The sequence below is a fragment of the Balaenoptera ricei genome, chromosome 9 (genome assembly GCF_028023285.1).
Source record: "Balaenoptera ricei isolate mBalRic1 chromosome 9, mBalRic1.hap2, whole genome shotgun sequence".
In the NCBI taxonomy this organism is placed as follows: domain Eukaryota; kingdom Metazoa; phylum Chordata; class Mammalia; order Artiodactyla; family Balaenopteridae; genus Balaenoptera; species Balaenoptera ricei.
Window position 1 is genome coordinate 37,277,488 of NC_082647.1, and position 23,240 is coordinate 37,300,727.

General features: G+C 38.5%; 1 protein-coding gene across 1 annotated transcript in view; it reads left to right on the top strand.

Moving 5' to 3' along the window:
- The first annotated feature begins 201 nt into the window (after nucleotides 1–201).
- TMEM168 (transmembrane protein 168) overlaps nucleotides 202–23,240 on the top strand; it is a 64,385-nt gene continuing 41,346 nt past the window's right edge. Inside the window, exons 1-2 of the mRNA XM_059933585.1 lie at nucleotides 202–457; nucleotides 4,989–6,242. Coding sequence (XP_059789568.1) covers nucleotides 5,115–6,242 — 1,128 coding nt within the window. The 5' untranslated portion in view covers nucleotides 202–457; nucleotides 4,989–5,114. The remainder of the gene's footprint in view (nucleotides 458–4,988; nucleotides 6,243–23,240) is intronic.

A 23,240-nucleotide genomic window follows, 5' to 3' on the forward strand; every position in this document is an offset into this window, starting at 1 on the left:
TCGGCCTGATCCTTCGTGGTCTTCCAGCTCCCTGTTCGCCGCCCATTCCAGGTCCAGGAAGGCGACAGCTTGTGCCCCAGGTGGGGCCGTTTGCGCTCGCGCAGCGCCGATCGCACCTGGGCCCGCGGCGGCTCGGAGGGTTTGGGCGGGGAGGGGGGCAGGGCCTGGGCCGGCTCTTAGGGAGGAAGCGCGTCGTGCGGCTTGACCCCGGCGGCGTTCCGTACCGTCGCGGATCCGGCGGCGGGAATATGGCGGCCGTGGCCGCGCCAGTAACGGAGAAAGTTTCCGACGAGACTGGCTTGTGCTAGAGCGTGCGGCCTCTGGCCCTCGACTCCCCTGGCGTCCCGCTTCCCCGCTCCGAGTCGCAGGCTCAGCCGCAAGGGCCCTCCCTTTACCGTGCTGGCCCCAGCGCCGACTCCGAGGGTTGAGAGAGCGTTGGTGGCAGCGGCCGAGTCAGGTAGGTGGGCCAGGGGGTCACTGGCGAGGCGGTGAGACGTGGGCACAGTCACCGCCCAGGGCTCAGAGTGGTGCGGGCCCCAAGCTCCGCCCAGCCGGCCTCCCGGGGCGGGGGTAGGGATACCTGCCCGGAGAGAAGTTGATGGTGTGGGGTGAAGGATGGAAGGCGGGGCGCCTCTCCGTATCCCCCAGCAGTTCCCCACTCGGCTGGGTGCCCGGTTATGGTCGACAACAGCGAGGCTTCTTCTTGGGCCTCCCACATCTTGCCAGGAGGAGGCAGAATGGAAGAAGAATTGTTATTGCTGCCCTATTGCTGAGGGATTTAGTATTCGAGGTGCCATTCTCCTTGTATGAGATGGGTCCAAAGAGTTATTATCATGAATTCACAGAACCGAAGCACTGGAATTCCCCGACCCTGGGTGCTCAGTATGTTCTTTCAGCTTTTGACACTTCCCCTAGATGGGACGGAAATAGCTTCTGAGTCAAAAGACGTTGCACGTGATATAGTGTGTCTTGGATTCCCTAGAGGTAGGACATGAAAAAGAACTTGTTGATTTGGAGGAATTTGGATGAATTAAGTGAAGGTTGGCATAAAGCCGAGAGAGAAGCAAACCAATTAGACAACTTGTTTACTCTTTGTATATTAATACGTGTCCTATGACTGATTGGCATTGTTGTTAAATATAGTTATTTCTGCATCAGTCTTTATTTCTTCAACAAGTATGTGTTGAATACCTACTTGGTGCCGAACTTTCTGCTAAACAGAAAGTACTTTCTGCGAAACAGTATTGTCTTCAATACTGGTGTACAGTATTGAAGACAAACTTTCAGAGACCTTGTGATCTAATGGGGAATGCAGATTTTAAACAGTTGATGATCAATATTTTGCTGTTACAGAGGAAGTACGTGGATCATATAAATGAGTCAAGGTGATTGCCCTAAGAAAATCATTTAAGCTGAGGCGTAAAGAGTAAAGAATAGGAGTGAGCCAGGTGTGAGGACTGGGATGGGGCCAAGAGGAGGGAAAGGAGTGCACCTGCAGAGGGAATAGCATTAGTACAGTTCAGAACTGAAAGGTCCGCATGGCTAGAATACAAGTTCAAGAGGAAGAATGGTAAGAGATGAGGCAGGAGAGTTATGCACATCCAGTGAAGAGAGTGTTATAAGGCATTTTAAGGAGTTTAGACTTTGTTGCTTAGAGTGATGGGAAGCCGCTGGGGGCCTTTACTTAACAGAATGATGTGACAAATTTTGGCTTTAAAGAAGATACTTCTTGGAGAAGGGCAAGAGTGGATGCAAGGAGACATTCAACCATGAGATGATGGTGGCCAGAACTGGGATTGTAACCTTGAGGATGAAAAGAAGTAGAAACATCTAAGAGGTGTGCAGGAAAAAGAGTGGAGAAGACTTGGTGACGATTACATACAGGTGGTGAAGGAGAAGAGGGTTTAGAGTAGTATATAGGATTTTATAAAACAGACTCTGGCAGTTGTTAGTTAACTTTTCTAGTATTCAGATTGACTCTTCTGTGCTCTTTTTTTTTTTTGGCATATGTTAATTTTTTTAAAAAAATTAATTAATTAATTTATTTTTGGCTGTGTTGGGTCTTCGTTTCTGTGCGAGGGCTTTCTCTAGTTGCAGCAGGCGGGGGCCACTCTTCATCGCGTTGCCCGGGCCTCTCACTATCGTGGCCTCTCTTGTTGCGGAGCACAGGCTCCAGACGCACAGGCTCAGTAGTTGTGGCTCATGGGCCTAGTTGCTCCACGGCATGTGGGATCTTCCCAGGCCAGGGCTCGAACCCGTGTCCCCTGCATTAGCAGGCAGATTCTCAACCACTGCGCCACCAGGGAAGCCCCCTGTGCTCCTTTTTTATCTGCCTCTCAAGTAATTTCCCACTGAATCATTAGTGATGGCAGCCCCACTGAAAGGATTGCAGTGCTTTGTTGTTTTACTCTGATTCAGGCTGTTTGTCTTTTGAAGAAGGTCGGAATGGGGAAAGACTTTTGTAAATTAGCTATTTAAAGATAATATTCTGTCATGTTGGTTTTGGCCTATAACAGGGTGGCTGCATATATTCCATACTATGAATGTGCTGTACTTTATTATTTACGTGTTTTCCTTTACCTTTTTCTAAGCTTTTACCTCAGTGCAGAACCGAGCTAGTGCTTTTATTTCTGTCAGGTAGGTTAATATATATGTGTTTAATTGTATAGTGAGAGAAGAGCCTAGGCTTGGGATTGAACATCCAAAGGATAGATTCAGAATGAAGACCCTGCAAGGAGACAGAGAGGAGAGATCAATGAGTTAGGAAGAAAATCTGGAGACTGGTCTTTGGAAGCTAAAGGAAGGGCAGGTTTCAGAAGGTGAAAGGAGTCAAAAACGTCAAAGGTTGTTTGAAGAATGTGCAAGATAATGAGTGAAAAGTACCTATGGGATTTAGGAATTTGCAGGTTATATTAGAACTTGGCAGATCAGTTTGTTGTTGTGTGGTGGAAACCACGGTTTAGTTGGTGTGAGAAGTAAAGCAGTCAAATATTGGCTGTCAAGAGGACCAAAGATTGAACTTGGAAGAAGAGATGAGGATTAGTGAGGATTGTTTTAGTTTTGTTTGTTGTTTCTGTTTCTGTATTTTTTTTTTTTGGTATCATTTTTTAAAAAGAGCTTTGCAAATGGTTAAGTGCCAATGGATAAGAGAAGAGTTGGAGTTTAACGAGAGAGGAGAGAGTGTGAAGTTCTGGAAGAGGCAGAGGGGAAGAGATACGTGTGTGGCTAAAAGATGTAGCCTTAGATAGGGAAGGGACAGCCTTCTTTTCTTGAATCAGGAAATGTAGATAGAGGTGAGTTTGTGGTGTTGGAAACTCAAGTGAGCTCCCTTCTGATGACTTCATTGGAGGCAAAGGCATCTGGTGAGAATTTGGCAGGAAGTGGATGTCAGAGATTTGAGGATAGGGAAAAGAGGTTTGCATAATCACAGAGAATGAGAGTGTATTGACCAGAGAAACACAGAAGTATGTCTCATGAGTTGAGTGGCAACCCTTTAGTCTGGTGTGTGATTTTTTTTTTCCTCCAACAGTGTTCCGTCTTCTGAGCCCAGACTGTACCATCGACCTTTTGAGGACATATCTTCCAACATATTCGTTGAATGATTATATAACACATAGAAGTAATGTTTTAAAAAATGCAATGCACTCTAGATACTATCAGTTTCTTAAGTAAAAAGATAAAACCTAAATATACCAAGGAAGATATTTTCTTTAGTGGTGTGTGGTTTCTTAAGAAATGATTGAATGAAAATGTAATTGAGGAAAAATAAGCATTCTTAGTTAATTAAATAAACTTAGCTGTAAAAAATATACATGTTGAACATGTAAATTAGTAGTAATACTTGGAACCTCCCAGAGACCCTAAAGCTGTCACCCAGTGACATTCTTTTCCAGCCAAATGGGTAATTAAGAGTTAATTCCAAGTTATCTCATATTTCTCTTGGGTCTTTCTTTTAGTGTCCTGCTATTAGAAAGTATAAATAAGCTTATCACAAACTAGTTACTTTTTGAGTTTTTATTGATTGAGTTCTCTATGGATATTCAGTGTGACCATGAGCCATTGCATGGATCATTTCTTCTGAAATAGCATACTAGAGAATTTGAAGAATTATGTAGTAGATAGTTAAATCATTTTTTGACTACATCATGTTTGAAGTGCAACTTGAAGGGGCACTTAAGATTGAAATAATTATCTGGGTCCTTTAACAAATAATTGTTGTGGTAACTTTTTAAAAGTAAAATTATAGTTTTTAAAATTTACCCTGCAATAAATATTGGTTAGCATTCCAACTTTACAGTTTTGACTAGAAAGGTCCAGAATTGGTTTGCTACAAAGATTGTAGGTTTGATAATCAAAGTAATTTAGTAGAGGAAAAAGTACAGGGAGAATTATGGATCAACTTTAGTGACTGAGTAACTTTAATACAGTTAAACTTCTAATAAGTTTATTAGTTAAACACTATTAAACTAAGATTTCATCTCATTTTAGAGGTGACTGGTAAAAAGATGTAGATGATTTTAGGCAGGTAGTAATGGTTGCTATTATTGGATACTGATGCTTTTCAAGTTAGAGGTAATGATGAGGTCCCTTGTTTCATTTAAGAGTTGAGTAGCTTTCCATTGTGCCAGACGCATCTGCTACATCTAAGTTGAATATCTCATCTTTGCATGTTGTCGAAAAACCAGATATCGGAGTAAAAATGAATTAGGTGAATTCCTCACCATCTCTGGAAAACAGTTTCATTGATGGTGACTTAGTCATACAATCCTAGCATAGGATGAGTAGAAAAAAATCTCCATTTTTGTTTGGATAAACTGCAGAGGTTTTTAGCCAGAGACAATTACCATTAAGATACATGCAAGTCACATTTTAAGCTGGGTTTCAGAACAAACTTTATTTCTCACTTATTTGTTATTTTGTATAAGGAAGATACATGTGAAAGGCAAATTACATAAAATTAACAACGAAATATTTTTTCTTCTTTTTAGATCACTACAAACAAATTCTACCAGAGAAAATGCTGAAATAGGAGTTACAGAAACATTGGATTTGCTGGATGAAATACAAGCAGTTAATTTTTGTAACGTGGGGAGAAAGCCCAGATTGACAGATTAATGTGTAAATCACTGCGTTATTGCTTTAGTCATTGTCTCTATTTAGCAATGACAAGACTGGAAGAAGTAAACAGAGAAGTGAACATGCATTCTTCAGTGCGTTATCTTGGCTATTTAGCCAGAATTAATCTACTGGTTGCTATATGCTTAGGTCTTTATGTAAGATGGGAAAAAACAGCAAATTCCTTAATTTTGGTAATTTTTATTCTTGGTCTTTTTGTTCTTGGAATTGCCAGCATACTCTATTATTATTTTTCAATGGAAGCAGCAAGTTTAAGTCTATCCAATCTTTGGTTTGGATTCTTGCTTGGCCTCCTGTGTTTTCTTGATAATTCATCCTTTAAAAATGATGTGAAAGAAGAATCAACCAAATATTTGCTTCTGACTTCCATAGTATTAAGGATACTATGCTCTTTGGTGGAGAGAATTTCTGGTTATGTCCGTCATCGACCCACCTTACTAACCACAGTTGAATTTCTGGAACTTGTTGGATTTGCCATTGCCAGCACAACTATGTTGGTAGAAAAGTCTCTGAGTGTCATTTTACTTGTTGTAGCTTTGGCCATGCTGATTATTGACTTGAGAATGAAGTCTTTTCTAGCTATTCCAAACTTAGTTATTTTTGCAGTCTTGCTGTTTTTCTCCGCATTGGAAACTCCCCAAAATCCAGTTGCTTTTGCATGTTTTTTTATTTGCCTGATAACTGATCCTTTCCTTGACATTTATTTTAGTGGACTTTCAGTGACTGAAAGGTGGAAACCCTATTTGTACCGTGGAAGAATTTGCAGAAGACTTTCTGTTGTTTTCACTGGGATGATTGAGCTTACATTTTTCATTCTTTCAGCGTTTAAACTTAGAGACACTCATCTCTGGTATTTTGTAATACCAGGCTTTTCCATTTTTGGAATATTCTGGATGATTTGCCATATTATTTTTCTTTTAACTCTTTGGGGATTCCATTCCAAATTAAATGACTGCCATAAAGTATATTTTACTCACAGGGTAGATAACAATAACCTAGATAGAATCATGGCATCCAAAGGGATGCGCCACTTTTGTTTAATTTCAGAGCAGTTAGTTTTTTTTAGTCTTCTTGCAACAGCAATTTTGGGAGCAGTTTCCTGGCAGGTAAGCTTACAGTTTGTTTATTACGTCAGTGCCTACGATATGTGATTAAATGCTTGCTTCAAGAGTTGAATTATTAGAATTGAAAGATCAAGTTCCTGATTTCAGAAGTAGATGGCGGGGCACTTACTTAATTTTGTTCCTGGAATTGAAGTACTGAATGAATATTGACAGGATAATTTCATTTGCTTTCTAGCAAGAGGAACCAAAATATTAGGAATACTCAGCATGTGACATGCCTCCTACCTTCTGATTGTTCATTAATGAAACACTCATGGATTAAAGATCCGTAGAATATTAACATTTGAAGAGTGCTTAGAGATTGTTCTTTAATTTTTTCACTTTACACAGGAGGAAACTGAAAGCCAGAAAACATATCCAGAGTCACTGGTACTAGCCAGAACTAGGTTACCTAGCTTCTGTCTAGTCCATTGGTCTCCTCACTACATTTCTTTTATATAGTCATTTCCCTAAGATTTTATATAAAAGGTGATTAGTTATATAATAACATATCAGATTCTTAATTACAGATTAGAGCCTCTCCTAAGAAAGAAAAAACTAGTTTTACAATACATTTGCTGCCCACAATATGTTTTTTTTTTTTTTTAAAAAAAAAGGTCTTTTGTAGACAAAGACATTCAAACTATATGGCTAGAGTTTATATCTGTAGTTTATATCAGTCTTCCATTCTCTGAACATTTATTGACTGTACTGTATATCAGGTACTGTACTGGTGCTGAAGATCTCGAGATGAGTAAAAAATGTCTCTGTCATTAAAGAAGGCACAATCTCTAATGGGAGGCGGAAGAGGCAAGGCACGTAAACCAATAATTATTATTACAGTGTGACAAATACTATAATTTGGGTACATCAGGTTGTGATGTAGGGCAAAAATGAAGGTGAATTTTGCTTGGTGCAGTTCTCTGCTTTGCACCAGTTGCAGCAGAGTGATTTGTCGATGTGAGTGTCTGAAGAGGAGATGTGGAGACTTGCCTGGGAATGGTACATTTTAGTCATTGTGGGCTAGGGCATGGAGCCTGTGTGGGAGTCAACAAGATGATTTAAAAAAAAAACATCATGGGTGTTGCCTGAGGATATCTTACTCTATTTGCCAGTGCTAGGGACTATCAGAACAATGATGATGGATGAGAACTCTACCAAGAGTTCTACTTCCTCTTCCTCTTTTCTCTCCTTCCTGTTAGCTCCTTTCCCAGCCTGACTTTTTTTCATTTCCAAATCAGCCTCATTCATGCTTGACACCTTTCTGATCATCAAATCCTGAAGCCAAATATTTTGTAAGTCACCAAATTTTTGTTTTCTCATACAAGTGGTCTTAAACATAGTGTGTGTACTACTGGAGATACACAGAAGCTTTCCAATGAGTCTGTCAACAAAGATAATTTTAAGACAGTTTCCAGATTCTCACCTTCCAGTCAACTCTTAACGTTTATCTGCTTGAGAATGGCCCTTAATGTAGGTGTGGAGTGGTATCTTATTGTGATTTTAATTTGCGTGTCTCTAATGACTAATGATGTTGAGCATCTTTTAATGTGTGTATTAGTCATTCACTTACCTTTGCTGAAGTATCTATTCATATCTTTTTTTGATCTACATTGGGTTGTCTTCTTATGATTGAATTTTTTTTTAACATCTTTATTGGAGTATAATTGCTTTACAATGGTGTCTTAGTTTCTGCTGTATAACGAAGTGAATCAGCTATACATATACATATAGCCCCATATCCTCCCTCTTGCGTCTCCCTCCCACCCTCCCTATCCCACCCCTCTAGGTGGTCACAAAGCACCCAGCTGATCTCCCCGTGCAATGCAGCTGCTTCCCACTATCTATTTTACATTTGGTAGTGTATATATGTCAGCGCTACTCTCTCACTTCGCCTCAGCTTACTCTTCCCCCTCCCTGTGTCCTCAAGTCCATTCTCTACGTCTGTGTCTTTATTCCTGTCCTGTTCCTACGTTCATCAGAACCTTTTTTTTTTTTTTCTTAGATTCCATATATATGTGTTAACATACAGTATTTGCTTTTCTCTTTCTGACTTACTTCACTCTGTGTGACAGACTCTAGGTCCATCCACCTCACTACAAATAACTCAATTTCATTTCTTTTTATGGCTGAGTAATATTCCATTGTATTTATGTGCCACATCTTCTTTATCCATTCATCTGTCGATGGACACTTAGGTTGCTTCCATGTCCTGGCTATTGTAAATAGAGTTGCAATGAACATTGTGGTACATGACTCTTTCTGAATTATGCTTTTCTCAGGGTATATGCCCAGTAGTGGGTCGTATGGTAGTCCTATTTTTAGTTTTTTAAGGAACCTCAGTACTGTTCTCCATAGTGGCTGTATCAATTTACATTCCACCAACAGTGCAAGAGGGTTCCCGTTTCTCCACACCCTCTCCAGCATTTGTTGTTTGTAGATTTTTTAATGATGGCCATTCTGACTGGTGTGAGGTGATACCTCATTGTAGTTTTGATTTGCATTTCTCTAATGATTAGTGATGTTGAGCATCCTTTCATGTGTTTGTTGGCAATCTGTATATCTTCTTTGGAGAAATGTCTATTTAGATCTTGTGCCCATTTTTGGATTGGGTTGTCTGTTTTTTTGATATTGAGCTGCATGAGCTGCTTGTACATTTTGGAGGTTAATCCTTTGTCAGTTGCTTTGTTTGCAAATATTTTCTCCCATTCTGAGGGTTGTCTTTGCGTCTTGTTTATGTTTTACTTTGCTGTGCAAAAGCTTTTCAGTTTCATTAGATCCCATTTGTTTTTGTTTTTATTTCCATTTGTCTAGGAGGTGGGTCAAAAAGGATCTTGCTGTGATTGATGTCATAGAGTGTTCTGCCTATGTTTTCCTCCAAGAGTTTTATAGTGTCTGGCCTTACATTTAGGTCTTTAATCCATTTTGAGTTTATTTTTGTGTATGGTGTCAGGGAGTGTTCTAATTTCATTGTTTTACATGTAGCTGTCCAGTTTTCCCCGCACCACTTATTGAAGAGGCTGTCTTTTCTTCATTGTATATTCTTGCCTCCTTTATCAAAGATAAGGTGACCATATGTGCGTGAGTTTATCTCTGGGCTTTCTATCTTGTTCCATTGATCTATATTTCTGTTTTTGTGCCAGTACCATACTGTCTTGGTTACTGTAGCTTTGTAGTGTAGTCTGAAGTCAGGGAGCCTGATTCCTCCAGCTCCGTTTTTCTTTCTCAAGATTGCTTTGGCTATTCGGAGTCTTTTGTGTTTCCATACAAATTGTGAAAGTTTTTGTTCTAGGTCTGTGAAAAATGCCATTGGTAGTTTGATAGGGATTGCACTGAATCTGTAGATTGCTTTGGGTAGTATAGTCATTTTCACAATGTTGATTCGTCCAATCCGAGAACATGGTCTATCTCTCTATCTGTTTGTATCATCTTTAGTTTCTTTCATCAGTGTCTTATAGTTTTCTGCATACAGGTCTTTTGTCTCCTTAGGTAGGTTTATTCCTAGGTATTTTATTCTTTTTGTTGCAATGGTAAATGGGAGTGTTTCCTTAATTTCCTTTCAGATTTTTCATCATTAGTATATAGAAATGCAAGAGATTTCTGTGCATTGATTTTGTATCCTGCTGCTTTACCAGATTCATTGATTAGCTCTAGTAGTTTTCTGGTAGCATCTTTAGGATTCTCTGTGTATAGTATCATGTCATCTGCATACAGTGACAGCTTTACTTTTTCTTTTCCGATTTGGATTCCTTTTATTTCTTTTTCTTCTCTGATTGCTGTGGCTAAAACTTCCAAAACAATGTTGAACAATAGTGGTGAGAGTGGGCAACCTTGTCTTGTTCCTGATCTTAGTGGAGATGGTTTCAGTTTTTCACCATTGAGGAAGGTGTTGGCTGTGGGTTCATCATATATGGCTTTTATTATGTTGAGGTAAGTTCCCTCTATGCCTACTTTCTGGAGAGTTTTTATCATAAATGGTGTTGAATTTTGTTGAAAGCTTTTTCTGCATCTATTGAGATTATCATATGGTTTTTATCCTTCAGTTTCTTAATATGGTGTATCACATTGATTGATTCACATATATTGAAGAATCCTTGCATTCCTGGGATAAACCCCACTTGATCATGGTGTATGATCCTTTTAATGTGCTGTTGGATTCTGTTTGCTAATATTTTGTTGAGTATTTTTGCATCTATGTTCATCAGTGATATTGGCCTGTAGTTTTCTTTTTCTGTGACATCTTTGTCTGGTTTTGGTATCAGGGTGATGGTGACCTCGTAGAATGAGCTGGGGAGTGTTCCTCCCTCTGATATATTTTGGAAGAGTTTGAGGAGGATAGGTGTTAGCTCTTCTCTAAGTGTTTGATAGAATTCGCCTGTGAAGCCATCTGGTCCTGGGCTTTTGTTTGTTGGAAGATTTTTAATCACAGTCTCAATTTCAGTGCTTGTGATTGGTCTGTTTATATTTTCTATTTCTTCCTGGTTCAGTCTCAGAAGGTTGTGCTTTTCTAAGAATTTGTCCATTTCTTCCAGGTTGTTCATTTTATTGGCTTATAGTTGCTTGTAGTAATCTCTCATGATCCTGTGTATTTTTGCGGTGTCAGTTGTTAGTTGTCCTTTTTCATTTCTAATTCTGTTGATTTGAGTCTTTTCCTTTTTTTTCTTGAAGAGTCTGGCTAATGGTTTATCAGTTTTGTTTATCTTCTCAAAGAACCAGCTTTTAGTTTTATTGATCTTTGCTATCCTTCATTTCTTTTTCATTTATTTCTCATCTGATCTTTATGATTTCTTCCCTTCTGATAACTTTGGGTGTTTTTTTGTTCTTCTTTCTCTAATTGCTTTAGGTGTAAGGTTAGCTTGTTCATTTGAGATGTTTCTTGTTTCTTGAGGTAGGATTGTATTGCTATAATCTTCCCTCTTAGAACTGCTTTTGCTGCATCCTATAGGTTTTGGGTTGTCGTGTCTACATTGTCATTTGTTTCTAGGTACTTTTGGATTTCCTCTTTGATTTCTTCAGTGAACTCTTGGTTATTAAGTAACGTATTGTTTAGCCTCCATGTGTTTGTATGTTTTAAAGATTTTTTCCTGTAATTGATATCTAGTCTCGTAGTGTTGTGGTCAGAAAAGTTACTTCATATGATTTCAGTTTTCTTAAATTTACCAAGGCGTGATTTGTGACCCAAGATATGATCTATCCTGGAGAATGTTCCACGAGCACTTGAGAAGAAAGTGTGTTCTGTTGTTTTTGAATGGAATGTCCTATACATATCAATTAAGTTCATCTTGTTTAATGTATCATTTTAAGCATGTGTTTCCTTATTTATTTTCATTTTGGATGATCTGTCTGTTGGTGAAAGTGGGATGTTAAAGTCCCCTACTATGATTGTGTTACTGTCAATTTCCCCTTTTATGGCCGTTAGCATTCACCTTAGGTATTGAGGTGCTCCTATGTTGGGTGCATAAATATTTACAATTGTTATATCTTCTTGGATTGATCCCTTGATCATTATGTAGTGTCCTTCTTTGTCTCTTGTAGTAGTCTTTATTTTAAAGTCTGTTTTGTCTGATATGAGAATTGCTTCTCCAGCTTTCTTCTGATTTCCATTTGCATGGAATATCTTTTTCCATCCCCTCACTTTCAGTCTGTATGTGTCCCTAGGTCTGAAGCGGGTCTCTTGTTGACAGCATAAATATGGGTCTTGTTTTTGTATCCATTCAGCCCGTCTATGTCTTTTGGTTGGAGCATTTAATCCATTTACATTTAAGGTAATTATCGATATGTATGTTCCTATTACCATTTTCTTAATTGTTTTGGGTTTGTTATTGTAGGTGTTTTCCTTCTCTTGTGTTTCCTGCCTAGAGAAGTTCCTTTAGCATTTGTTGTAAAGCTGGTTTGGTGGTGCTGGATTCTCTTACCTTTTTTTTTTTTTTTTTTTTTTTTAGTTGTTTTGTTTGTTTTTTTATACTGCAGGTTCTTATTAGGCATCAATTTTATACACATCAGTGTATACATGTCAATCCCAATCGCCCAATTCAGCACACCACCATCCCCACCCCACCGCAGTTTTCCCCCCTTGGTGTCCATATGTCCATTCTCTACATCTGTGTCTCAACTTCTGCCCTGAAAACTGGCTCATCTGTACCATTTTTCTAGGTTCCACATAAATGCATTAATATACGATATTTGTTTTTCTCTTTCTGACTTACTTCACTCTGTATGACAGTCTCTAGATCCATCCACGTCTCAACAAATGACTCAATTTCGTTCCCTTTTACGGCCGAGCAATATTCCACTGTATATACGCACCACATCTTCCCTATCCACTCGTCTGTTGATGGGCATCTAGGTCGCCTCCATGACCCGGCCACTGTAAATAGTGCCGCAATGAACATTCGGGTGCATGCGTCCCCCTGAATTACAGTTTTCTCTGGGTATATGCCCAGTAGTGGGATTGCTGGGTCATATGGTAATTCTATTTTTAGTTTTCTAAACAACCTCCATATTGTTCTCCATAGTGGCTGTATCAATTTACATTCCCACCAACAGTGCAAGAGGGCTCCCTTTTCTCCACACCCTCTCCAGCATTTGTTGTTTGTAGATTTTCTGATGATGCCCATTCTAACAGGAGTGAGGTGATACCTCATTGTAGTTTCGATTTGCATTTCTCTAATAATTAGTGATGTTGAGCATCCTTTCATGTGCTTCGTGGCCGTCTGTATGTCTTCTTCGGAGAAATGTCTATCCAGGTCTTCTGCCCATTTTTGGATTTGGGTGTTTGTTTCTTTAATATTGAGCTGAATGAGCTGTTTATATACTTTGGAGATTAATCCTTTGTCCGTTGATTCATTTGCAAATATTTTCTCCCATTCTGATGGTTGTCCCCTCGTCTCGTTTATGGTTTCCTTTGCTGTGCAAAAGCCTTGAAGTTTCATCAGGTCCCACCTGTTTATTTTTGTTTTTATTTCCATTACTCTAGGAGGTGGATCAAAAAAGATCTTGCTGTGATTTATGTCAAAGAGTGTTCTTCCTATGTTTTCCTCCAAGAGCTTTATAGTGTCCAGTCTTACATGTAGGTCTCCAATCCATCTTGAGTTTATTTTTGTGTATGGTGTTAGGGAGTATTCTAATTTCATTGTTTTACATGTAGCTGTCCAGTTTTCCCAGCACCACTTATTGAAGAGACTGTCTTTTCTCCATTGCATATCTTTGCCTCCTTTGTCATAGATTAGTTGACCATAGGTGCGCGGGTTAATCTCTGGGCTCTCTATCTTGTTCCATTGATCCACGTTTCTGTTTTTGTGCCAGTACCATATTGTCTTGATTACTGTAGCTTTGTAGTATAGTCTGAAGTCAGGGAGTCTGAATCCTCCAGCTCCATTTTTTTCCCTCAAGACTGCTTTGGCTCTTCGGGGTCTTTTGTGTCTCCATACAAATTTTAAGATGATTTGTTCTAGCTCCGTAAAAAATGCCATTGGTAATTTGATAGGGACTGCACCGAATCTGTAGATTGCCTTGGGCAGTATACTCACTTTCACAACGTTGATTCTTCCAATCCAAGAACATGGTACACCTCTCCATCTGCTGGTATCATCCTTAATTTCTTTCATCAGTGTCCTATAGTTTTCTGCATACAGATCTTTTGTCTCCCTAGGTAGGCTCATTCCTAGGTATTTTATTCTTTTTGTTGCAATGGTAAATGGGAGTGTTTCCATAATTTCTCTTTCAGATTTTTCATCATTAGTGTATAGGAATGCAAGAGATTTCTGTGCATTCATTTTGTATCCTGCAACTTTACCATATTCATTAATTAGCTCTAGCAGTTTTCTGGTGGCAGTTTTAGGATTCTCTATGTATAGCATCATGTCATCCGCAAACAGTGACAGCCCTACTTCTTCTTTTCCAATTTGTATTCCTTTCACTTCTTTCTCTTCTCTGATTGCCGTGGCTAGGACTTCCAGAACTATGCTGAATAATAGTGGTGAGAGTGGACATCCTTGTCTCGTTCCCGATCCCAGAGGAAATGCCTTCAGTTTTTCACCATTGAGAATGATGTTTGCTGTGGGTTTGTCATATATGGCCTTTATTATGTTGAGGTAGGTTCCCTCTATGCCCACTTTCTGGAGAGTTTTCATCAGAAATGGGTGCCGAATCCCGCCAAAAGCTTTCTCTGCATCCATTGAGATGATCACATGGTTTCCACTCTTCAATTTGTCAATATGGTGTATCACACCGATTGATTTGCATATATTGAAGAACCCTTGCATCCCCGGGACAAATCCCACCCGATCGCGGTGCACGATCCCTTCAATGCGCTGCTGGATTCTGTCTGCCAGCATTTTGTTGAGGATTTTTGCATCTATATTCATCAGTGATATTGGTCTGCAACTTTCCTCTTTTGTAGTGTCTTTGTCTGGTTTTGGCATCAGGGTGATGGTGGCCTCATAGAATGAGTTTGGGAGTGTTCCTTCCTCTGCAATTTTTTGGAAGAGTTTGAGAAGGATGGGTGTTAGCTCTTCTCTAAATGTTTGATAGAATTCACCTGCGAAGCCATCTGGTCCTGGACTTTTGTTTGTTGGAAGATTTTCAATCACAGTTTCAATTTCATTACCTGTGATTTGTCTGTTCATATTTTCCGTTTCTTCCTGGTTCAGTCTTGGAAGGTTATACCTTTCCAAGAATTTGTCCATTTCTTCCAGGTTGTCCATTTTATTGGCATAAAGTTGCCTGTAGTAGTCTCTTAGGATGCTTTGTATTTCTGCGCTGTCTGTTGTAACTTCTCCTTTTTCATTTCTGATTTTATTGATTTGAGTCCTCTCCCTCTTTTTCTCGATGAGTCTGGCTAATGGCTTATCAACTCTGTTTATCTTCTCAAAGAACCAACTTTTAGTTTTATTGATCTTTGCTATTGTTTTCTTTGTTTCTATTTCATTCATTTCTGCTCTGATCTCTATGATTTCCCTCCCTCTCCTAACGTTGGGTTTTGTTTGTTCTTCTTTCTCTAGTTTCTTTAGGTGTAAGGTTAGATTGTTTACTTGAGATTTTTCTTGTTTCTTTAGGTAGGCTTGTATAGCTATAAACTTCCCTCTTAGAACTGCTTTCACTGCATCCCACAGGTTCTGGGTTGTCGTGTTTTCATTGTCATTTGTCTCTAGGTATTTTTTTATTTCCTCTTTGATTTCTTCAGTGATCTCTTGGTTATTTAGTAACGTATTGTTTAGCCTCCATGTGTTTGTCTTTTTTACGTTTTTTTCCTTGTAATTCATTTCTAATCTCATAGCGTTGTGGTCAGAAAAGATGCTTGATATGATTTCAATTTTCTTAAATTTACTGAGGCTTGATTTTTGACCCAAGATGTGATCTATCCTGGAGAATGTTCCGTGCGCACTTGAGAAGAACGTGTAATCTGCTGTTTTTGGATGGAATGTCCTATATATATCAATTAAATCTATCTGGTCTATTGTGTCATTTAAAGCTTCTGTTTCCTTATTTATTTTCATTTTGGATGATCTGTCCATTGGTGTAAGTGAGGTGTTAAAGTCCCCCACTATTATTGTGTTACTGTCGATTTCCTCTTTTATAGCTGTTAGCAGTTGCCTTATGTATTGAGGTGCTCCTATGTTGGGTGCATATATGCTTATAATTGTTATATCTTCTTCTTGGATTGATCCCTGGATCATTATGTAGTGTCCTTCCTTGTCTCTTGTAACATTCTTTATTTTAAAGTCTATTTTATCTGATATGAGTATAGCTACTCCAGGTTTCTTTTGATTTCCATTTGCATGGAATATCTATTTCCATCCCCTCACTTTCAGTCTGTATGTGTCCCTAGGTCTAAAGTGGGTCTCTTGTAGACAGCATATATATGGGTCTTGTTTTTGTATCCATTCAGCCAGTCTATGTCTTTTGGTTGGGGCATTTAATCCATTCACGCTTAAGGTAATTATCGATAAGTATGATCCTATGACCATTTTCTTAATTGTTTTGGGTTTGTTTTTGTAGGTCCTTTTCTTCTCTTGTGTTTCCCACTTAGAGAAGTTCCTTTAGCATTTGTTGTAGAGCTGGTTTGGTGGTGCTGAATTCTCTTAGCTTTTGCTTGTCTGTAAAGCTTTTGATTTCTCCATCAAATCTAAATGAGATCCTTGCTGGGTAGAGTAATCTTGGTTGTAGGTTTTTCCCTTTCATCACTTTAAATATGTCTTGCCACTCCCTTCTGGCTTGCAGAGTTTGTGCTGAAAAATCAGCTGTTAACCTTATGGGGATTCCCTTGTATGTTATTTGTTGCTTTTCCCTTGCTGCTTTTAATATTTTTTCTTTGTATTTAATTTTTGATAGTTTGATTAACATGTGTCTTGGTGTGTTTCTCCTTGGATTTATCCTGTATGGGACTCTCTGCGCATCCTCGACTTATTTCCTTTCCCATATTAGGGAAATTTTCAACTATAATCTCTTCAAATATTTTCTCAGTCCCTTTTTTTTTCTCTTCTTGTGGGACCCCTATAATGCGAATGTTGGTGCGTTTAATGTTGTCTCAGAAGTCTCTGTGACTACCCTCGATTCTTTTCATTCTTTTTTCTTTATTCTGCTCTGCGTTGGTTATTTCCACTATTTTATCTTCCAGGTCACTTATCCGTTCTTCTGCCTCAGTTATTCTGCTATTGATTCCTTGTAGAGAATTTTTAATTTCATTTATTGTGTTGTTCATTACTGTTTGTTTGCTCTTTAGTTCTTCTAGATCCTTGTTAAACGTTTCTTGTATTTTCTCCATTCTGTCTCCAAGATTTTAGATCATCTTTACTATCATTACTCTGAATTCTTTTTCAGGTAGACTGCCTATTTCTTCTTCATTTGTTTGGTCTGGTGGGGTTTTACTTTGCTCCTTAATCTGCTGCATATTTCTGTGTTTTCTCATTTTGCTTAGCTTACTGTGTTTGGGGTCTCCTTTTCATAGGCTGCAGGTTCGTAGTTCCCATTGTTTTTGGTGTCTGTCCCCAGTGGGTAAGGTTGGTTCAGTGGGTTGTGTAAGCTTCCTCTTGGAGGGGACTGGTGCCTGTGTTCTGGTGGATGAGGCTGGATCTTGTCTTTGTGGTGGGCAGGACCGTGTCCAGTGGTGTGTTTTGGGGTGTCTGTGAACTTATTATGATTTTAGGCAGCCTCTCTGCTAATGGGTGGGGTTGTGTTCCTGTCTTGTTAGTTTTTTGGCATGGGGTGTCCAGCACTGAAGCTTGCTGGTCGTTGAGTATATCTGGGTCTTAGCGTTGAGATGGAGATCTGGGAGCACTCTTGCTGATTCATATTACTTGGTGCCGGGAGGTCTCTGGTGGTCCAATATCCTGAATTCGGCTCTCCCACTTCAGAGGCTCAGGCCTGACACCCGACCGGAGCACCAAGACCCTGTCAGCCTCCTGGCGTTTGATCAGCCCCCTTAGAACCAGTCTACCCTCCTGTTAGGGATTCGATATCCTGCTGGTGTTGTAGGCTCTCCTGCAGAAGCAGTGGGTGGCTGTGGCTCATTGCGGGGACAAGGACACTGGCAGCAGAAGTTCTCCTTATGATTGAATTTTAAGTGTTCTTTTTATATTCTGAATACAAGCCTTTTTATCAGATATATGATTTGGAAATGTTTTCTCCTAGTGTGTGGCTTTTCTTTTTTTTTAATGATATGTTTTAAAGAGTGCAAGTTTTCAGCTTTATGAAGTCCAGTTTATCAACTTATTCTTTTATGGGCTGTGCTTTTAGGATCACATCTAAGATATTCATTGCTCAGGCCTAGGTCACAAAGATTTCTCTCCTATAGTTTTCTTCCAGTAGTTTTATCATTTTAGTTTTTACATTTAGGTATATGATCCATTTTGAGTTAATTTTTGTTATGGTATGAGGTAAGGATTTTTTTTTTTAATATGGCTTTCTAATTGGTCCAGCACCATTTATTGAAAAGACTATGCTTTCCCTTGTTGAATTGCCTTGGCACCTTTGTCCAAAATCAGTTTCTGAGCTCTCTTTTTCGTTCCATTGACCTGTATATCTATCCTTAAAACAGGACTATGCTGTCTCCCAAGATATGTTCTAATTTTCTTTGCAATTTCTTCTTTGACCTATGTTAAAGTTAAAAGTTAATAAACTTTTAGTGTGATAGTTTAATATTTGGGGGATTTCCCACATTTTTTCTATTATTGATTTCTAATTTAATTCCAGGTGATTGGAGAACATAGTTTGTATGATTTTAGTCTTTTATTAAGACTTGTTTTGTAGCCTGGCATGTGTTGTATTCTCAAGAATACATTATGTTTCCTTTAAAAGAGTAAGTTGCTGATGTTGTTGATTAAAGTGTTCTATAAATATCAGCTAGGTTATGTTGGTTGGTGGTGGTGTTCATGTATCTATATCCTTGTTGATTTTCTAATTCTGAGAGAGTGATATTGAAAATCTCCATTAAAATTAACTAAATTGTGTACTTCTCATTTCAATTCTGTCATTTTCTTGCCTCATGTATTTTGGGGCTCTGTTTCTAGGTGTATATACATCTTTAATTATACCTTCTTTTTTTTTTTAAATTAATTAATTAATTTATTTATTTTTGGCTGTGTTGGGTCTTCGTTTCTGCGCGAGGGCCCTCTCCAGTTGTGGCGAGTGGGGGCCACTCTTCATCGCGGTGCGCGGGCCTCTCGCCGTCGTGGCCTCTCCCGCTGCGTAGCACAGGCTCCAGACGCGCACGCTCAGTAGTTGTGGCTCACGTGCCCAGTTGCCCTGCGGCATGTGGGATCCTCCCAGACCAGGGCTCGAACCCGTGTCCCCTGCACCGGCAGGCAGACCCTCAACCACTGCGCCACCAGGGAAGCCCTAATTATACCTTCCTAATGTATCGACCTTTTTATCTTTATGATAAACAGCATAGTTGAATAGTTACAACAGTCACCTAATGGCTTGCAAAATGTAACATTAACTAGCTAGCTGTTTACACAGTTTGCCAACTCCTGTTTTAGACCAGTGCTTCTCAACCTTTAATATACATAGGAATCATGTGGGGATCTTGTTAAAATCCCAAAGACTGGAATTAAGTAATTTTGGGGGAGAGCCTGAAACTCTGCATTTCCAAAAATCTTAAAAGTTATGCAGAAAGTCCTAGTCAGCAGTACACCCACTGAGTGGCAAAGTATTAATTTAGCTATTCAAGAATAATGTGTATCTATCAGAGTTTTGTATGCATTAGTTGCTGTTTGGTAATTGCTGCTTGTGGTGTAGAAATTGTGTCTTTGATGCAATTAACCTTTTTTTTTTAAATTGAAGTATAGTTGATTTACAATGTTGTGTTAGTTTCAGGTGTACAGCAAAGTGATTCAGTTTATGTATATGTATAATATATTCTTTTTCAGATTCTTTTCCCATATAGGTTATTTAAAAATATGGAGTATAGATCCCTGTGCTATACAGTAGGTTCTTGTTGTTTATCTATTTTATATATAGTAGTGTGTTTGTTACTGTCAAATTCCTAATTTATCCCTCCTTCCCACGTTTCCCTTTTGGTAACCATAAATTTGTTCTCTATGTCTGTGAGTCTTTCTGTTTTGTAAATAAGTTCATTTGTATTTTTTTAGATTCCGCGTATAAGTGATATCATATGATATTTGTCTTTCTCAGACTTACTTCACTTAGTATGATAATGTCTAGGTCCATCCATCTTGCTGCAAATGGCATTATTTCATTCTTTTTTATGGCTGAGTAGTATTCCATTGTATATATGTGCCACATCTTCTTTATCCATTCATCTCTCAGTGGACACTTAGATTGCTTTCATGTCTTGGCTATTGTAAATAGTGCTGCAGTGAACATTGGGGTGCATGTATCTTATTGAATTATGGTTTATATCCTCAGGAGTGGGATTGCCAGATCATATGGTAGCTCTATTTTCAGTTTTTTAAGACCATCATCAAGAACTCTACAAATAATAAATGCTGGAGAGGGTGTGGAGAAAAGGGAACCCTCCTACGCTATTGGTGAGACTGTAAATTGGTACAGCCACTATGGATAACAGTATGATGCAATTAACTTTCTAAACTTAATTTTTTTTAAAAACCATTTATTTATTTATTTGGCTGCACCAGGTCTTAGTTGCGGCACGCAGGATCTTCACTGCCGAGTGTGGGATCTTTTTTTTAGTTGCAGCATGGGGGATCCTTAGTTGCACCATGTGGGATCTTTTAGTTGCAGCATGCACGGTCTAGTTCCCTGAGCAGGGATTGAACCCGGGCCCCCTGCATTGGGAGCCTGGAGTCTTAACTGCTGGACCACCAGGGAAGTCCCTAAACTTAATTTTAATTTAACTAATCTGTGCTCTGCCCAGTGTTCCGTGAGATCATCTCAAATTCATCCAATTAGATTTTTCTTGAACTATTTTTGCTTAACATTCCTAAATGGTATTGATACTGATTAGCTTTTTAATAATATAATCTAAACCCATTTTTCACATTTCTGTGAGAGTAATACTAAAGTGTAAAACTGATTTTCCCCTCTGTCCCATTAAAATATCCTTCAGTGGATGGATTTCCACTGGAAAACTGATTGGGTGGGGGCAGACCCAATGTGGCAGGAAAAAAAATGAGAAACTAAAGCCTTTTGAGTAGATCAAATAGTCAGCCATAGGTAGGATCAATGAAAGTAGAGGTAGACTGAAATCTAGAAGACTAGCTAAGAGCAAGAGATAAGGACCTGGACTAAGGTGACAGGGAAAAATTGCTGAGCTAAGGATATAACTGATAGAAGTATCAAGGGAAAAACAGATCTTGTTGAAAAGTAAAATTTATAGAGAATTTGAAATAAATTGATGAAATTTAGAGATGAAGAGTGTTTTGACATGGTATTAAGATAGTCTAAATATTAAAAAGATATTGAGAGACTGAAGGGAGCGGATGGGAATGTAGGATGATGGATTTCATTGAGTTGATGACCTAGTGGGCATTTGTTATTAACAAAACATTTTAGAGTAGGTTTATTTTTTAAAGTATATTTTTAAGCAATCAAATGTACTCTCATTTTACTACCAGAAAAGTAAAACCAAACAGACACAGACATGAGACTAATCTGCCTCATGGAGCACAATGTGGCTTAGACCTTACTTCCCAAAATGGGCTTAGTCACTTTTTCTTATTTTAAGCTTTTTTGCATGTCAGTAATTTGGGGGTTTTTTAGTTTTACATAACTTAACAAAAAATTTTTATTAAGGAAAAATTTGCATACTGTAATATTCACCCTTTTTAGTGTACAATTCTGTGATTTTTACAAATGCATATAGTTGTATGACCACTACATTCAAAATATAGAGCAGTTCCATCACCCCCCAAAATTCCCTGCTGCCCCTTTGTAGTCAGTCCCACTCCCAACCCCCAGTACTTGGCAACTAAACTGTTTTCTGTCCCTAAACTCTTTTATGGGGTGTCATATACATGAAATCATACAGTGTATAGCTGTTTGAGTCTGGCTCCTTTCACTTAGCATAATTCATATGAGATTCATCTGTGTTGTTGTGTTATAATATCAGTTTATTCCTTCATATTGCTGAGCAGTATTCCATTATGTGGATGTCTCACAGTGTGTTCATTACTCAATGGAGGGACATTGAAATTAGTTTTTGGTGATTATAAATAAAGCTGCTGTAAACATTCATAGACAGGGTTTTGTGTTAACATAGGTTTTTATTTTACGTGGTGTGGGTTGTATGATAAACGTATGAGCCATGTTTAACTTTATAGAAACTGCCAAACTGTTTTCCAATGTGGCTGTACCATTTTGCATTCTCACCCGCAATGTATGGGAGTTATCTCTTTGTTTTGTTTTTTAACTATTCTTATAGGTGTGTAGTGGTAACTCGTTGTGGTTTTTATTTGCTATTTCTGTAGTAGCTAAAGACGTTAAGTATCTTTTCATGTGATTACTTGTCATGAGAATTTCAGATCTCGGCAATTTTAAAAATTGGGTTGTTTGTTTTCATGTTGTATTGAGATATAAGTCCTTTATTAGATTCATGACTTGCTAATATTTGCTCCAAGTGGCCTTTTTTCTTGTTTTCTGAAGAGCAGTTCTTAATTTTTCTATACTCTAATTTATCCATTTTTTTCTTTTATGAATTATCTTTTGATGTCATACCTAAGAAATCTTTGAGTAGAATCTCTCGCTAACCCCACATGGATAGCTTTGTTTTTTGTTAGTTTTACTGAATTTAATAACATTTTCAGAATGAGTCAGTAGTATCATTCCAAGTCATGTACATTAAAAAGCTGGAATTTTACCATTAGCTTCTGTTGTGTTTTGTTCATAATCTCATTCCAATTTTAAAATGCAACATTACAGCTGTTTCCTGCAATTTATGTTATGTTCATTGAATTTGCTACTTGCTTTCCTCTTTTGTACTTTTTTTCCTTAAATAAGTCAATAAGTACTTACACAGTACCATAGCCATTTGGTGCTAGTTTTATTGCTCAGCCATAGGCTTTTCTGAAATTGATACTTGACAATTCACACAAGGATAAAAAGGGAGGAAAGTGTCCAGATACCCAAGGAAGCATACCCCATGGCTTGCTCTTTTGTTTAGGAATTTTCTCTGAAATCTTTCACATGAGATTTTATATGCCTTTCCTTGCTACCCACTGTCATTTGCAGATTCCGTGGGGTTCTGATGCAACTTTTGGAGGAGCCCTTTGACCCAAACCAGAAAAACCATAATCACCGTTAATTTCTCTATAGGGGAAGCACTAGCAATCACTGGGTTTGACAGATGTAAAAAGACCAGCTTCATATCCAAGGAAGGGAGGGAATCCACAGATGCAGCACTGTTTCATTTCTAGCAAGATGGCTGGATCAGCCATATTATCTCACTTGACATGGGGAGCAGGGAGTTTTCAAATCTGTTGCCAAAACTAGAAGTTCACGTTTCATAATTTTTTGTTTTGTTTCATTTCTCTTCCTAAAGTTTTGAGATATTTTAGTCTAGATGAGAGGAGGGGACACTAA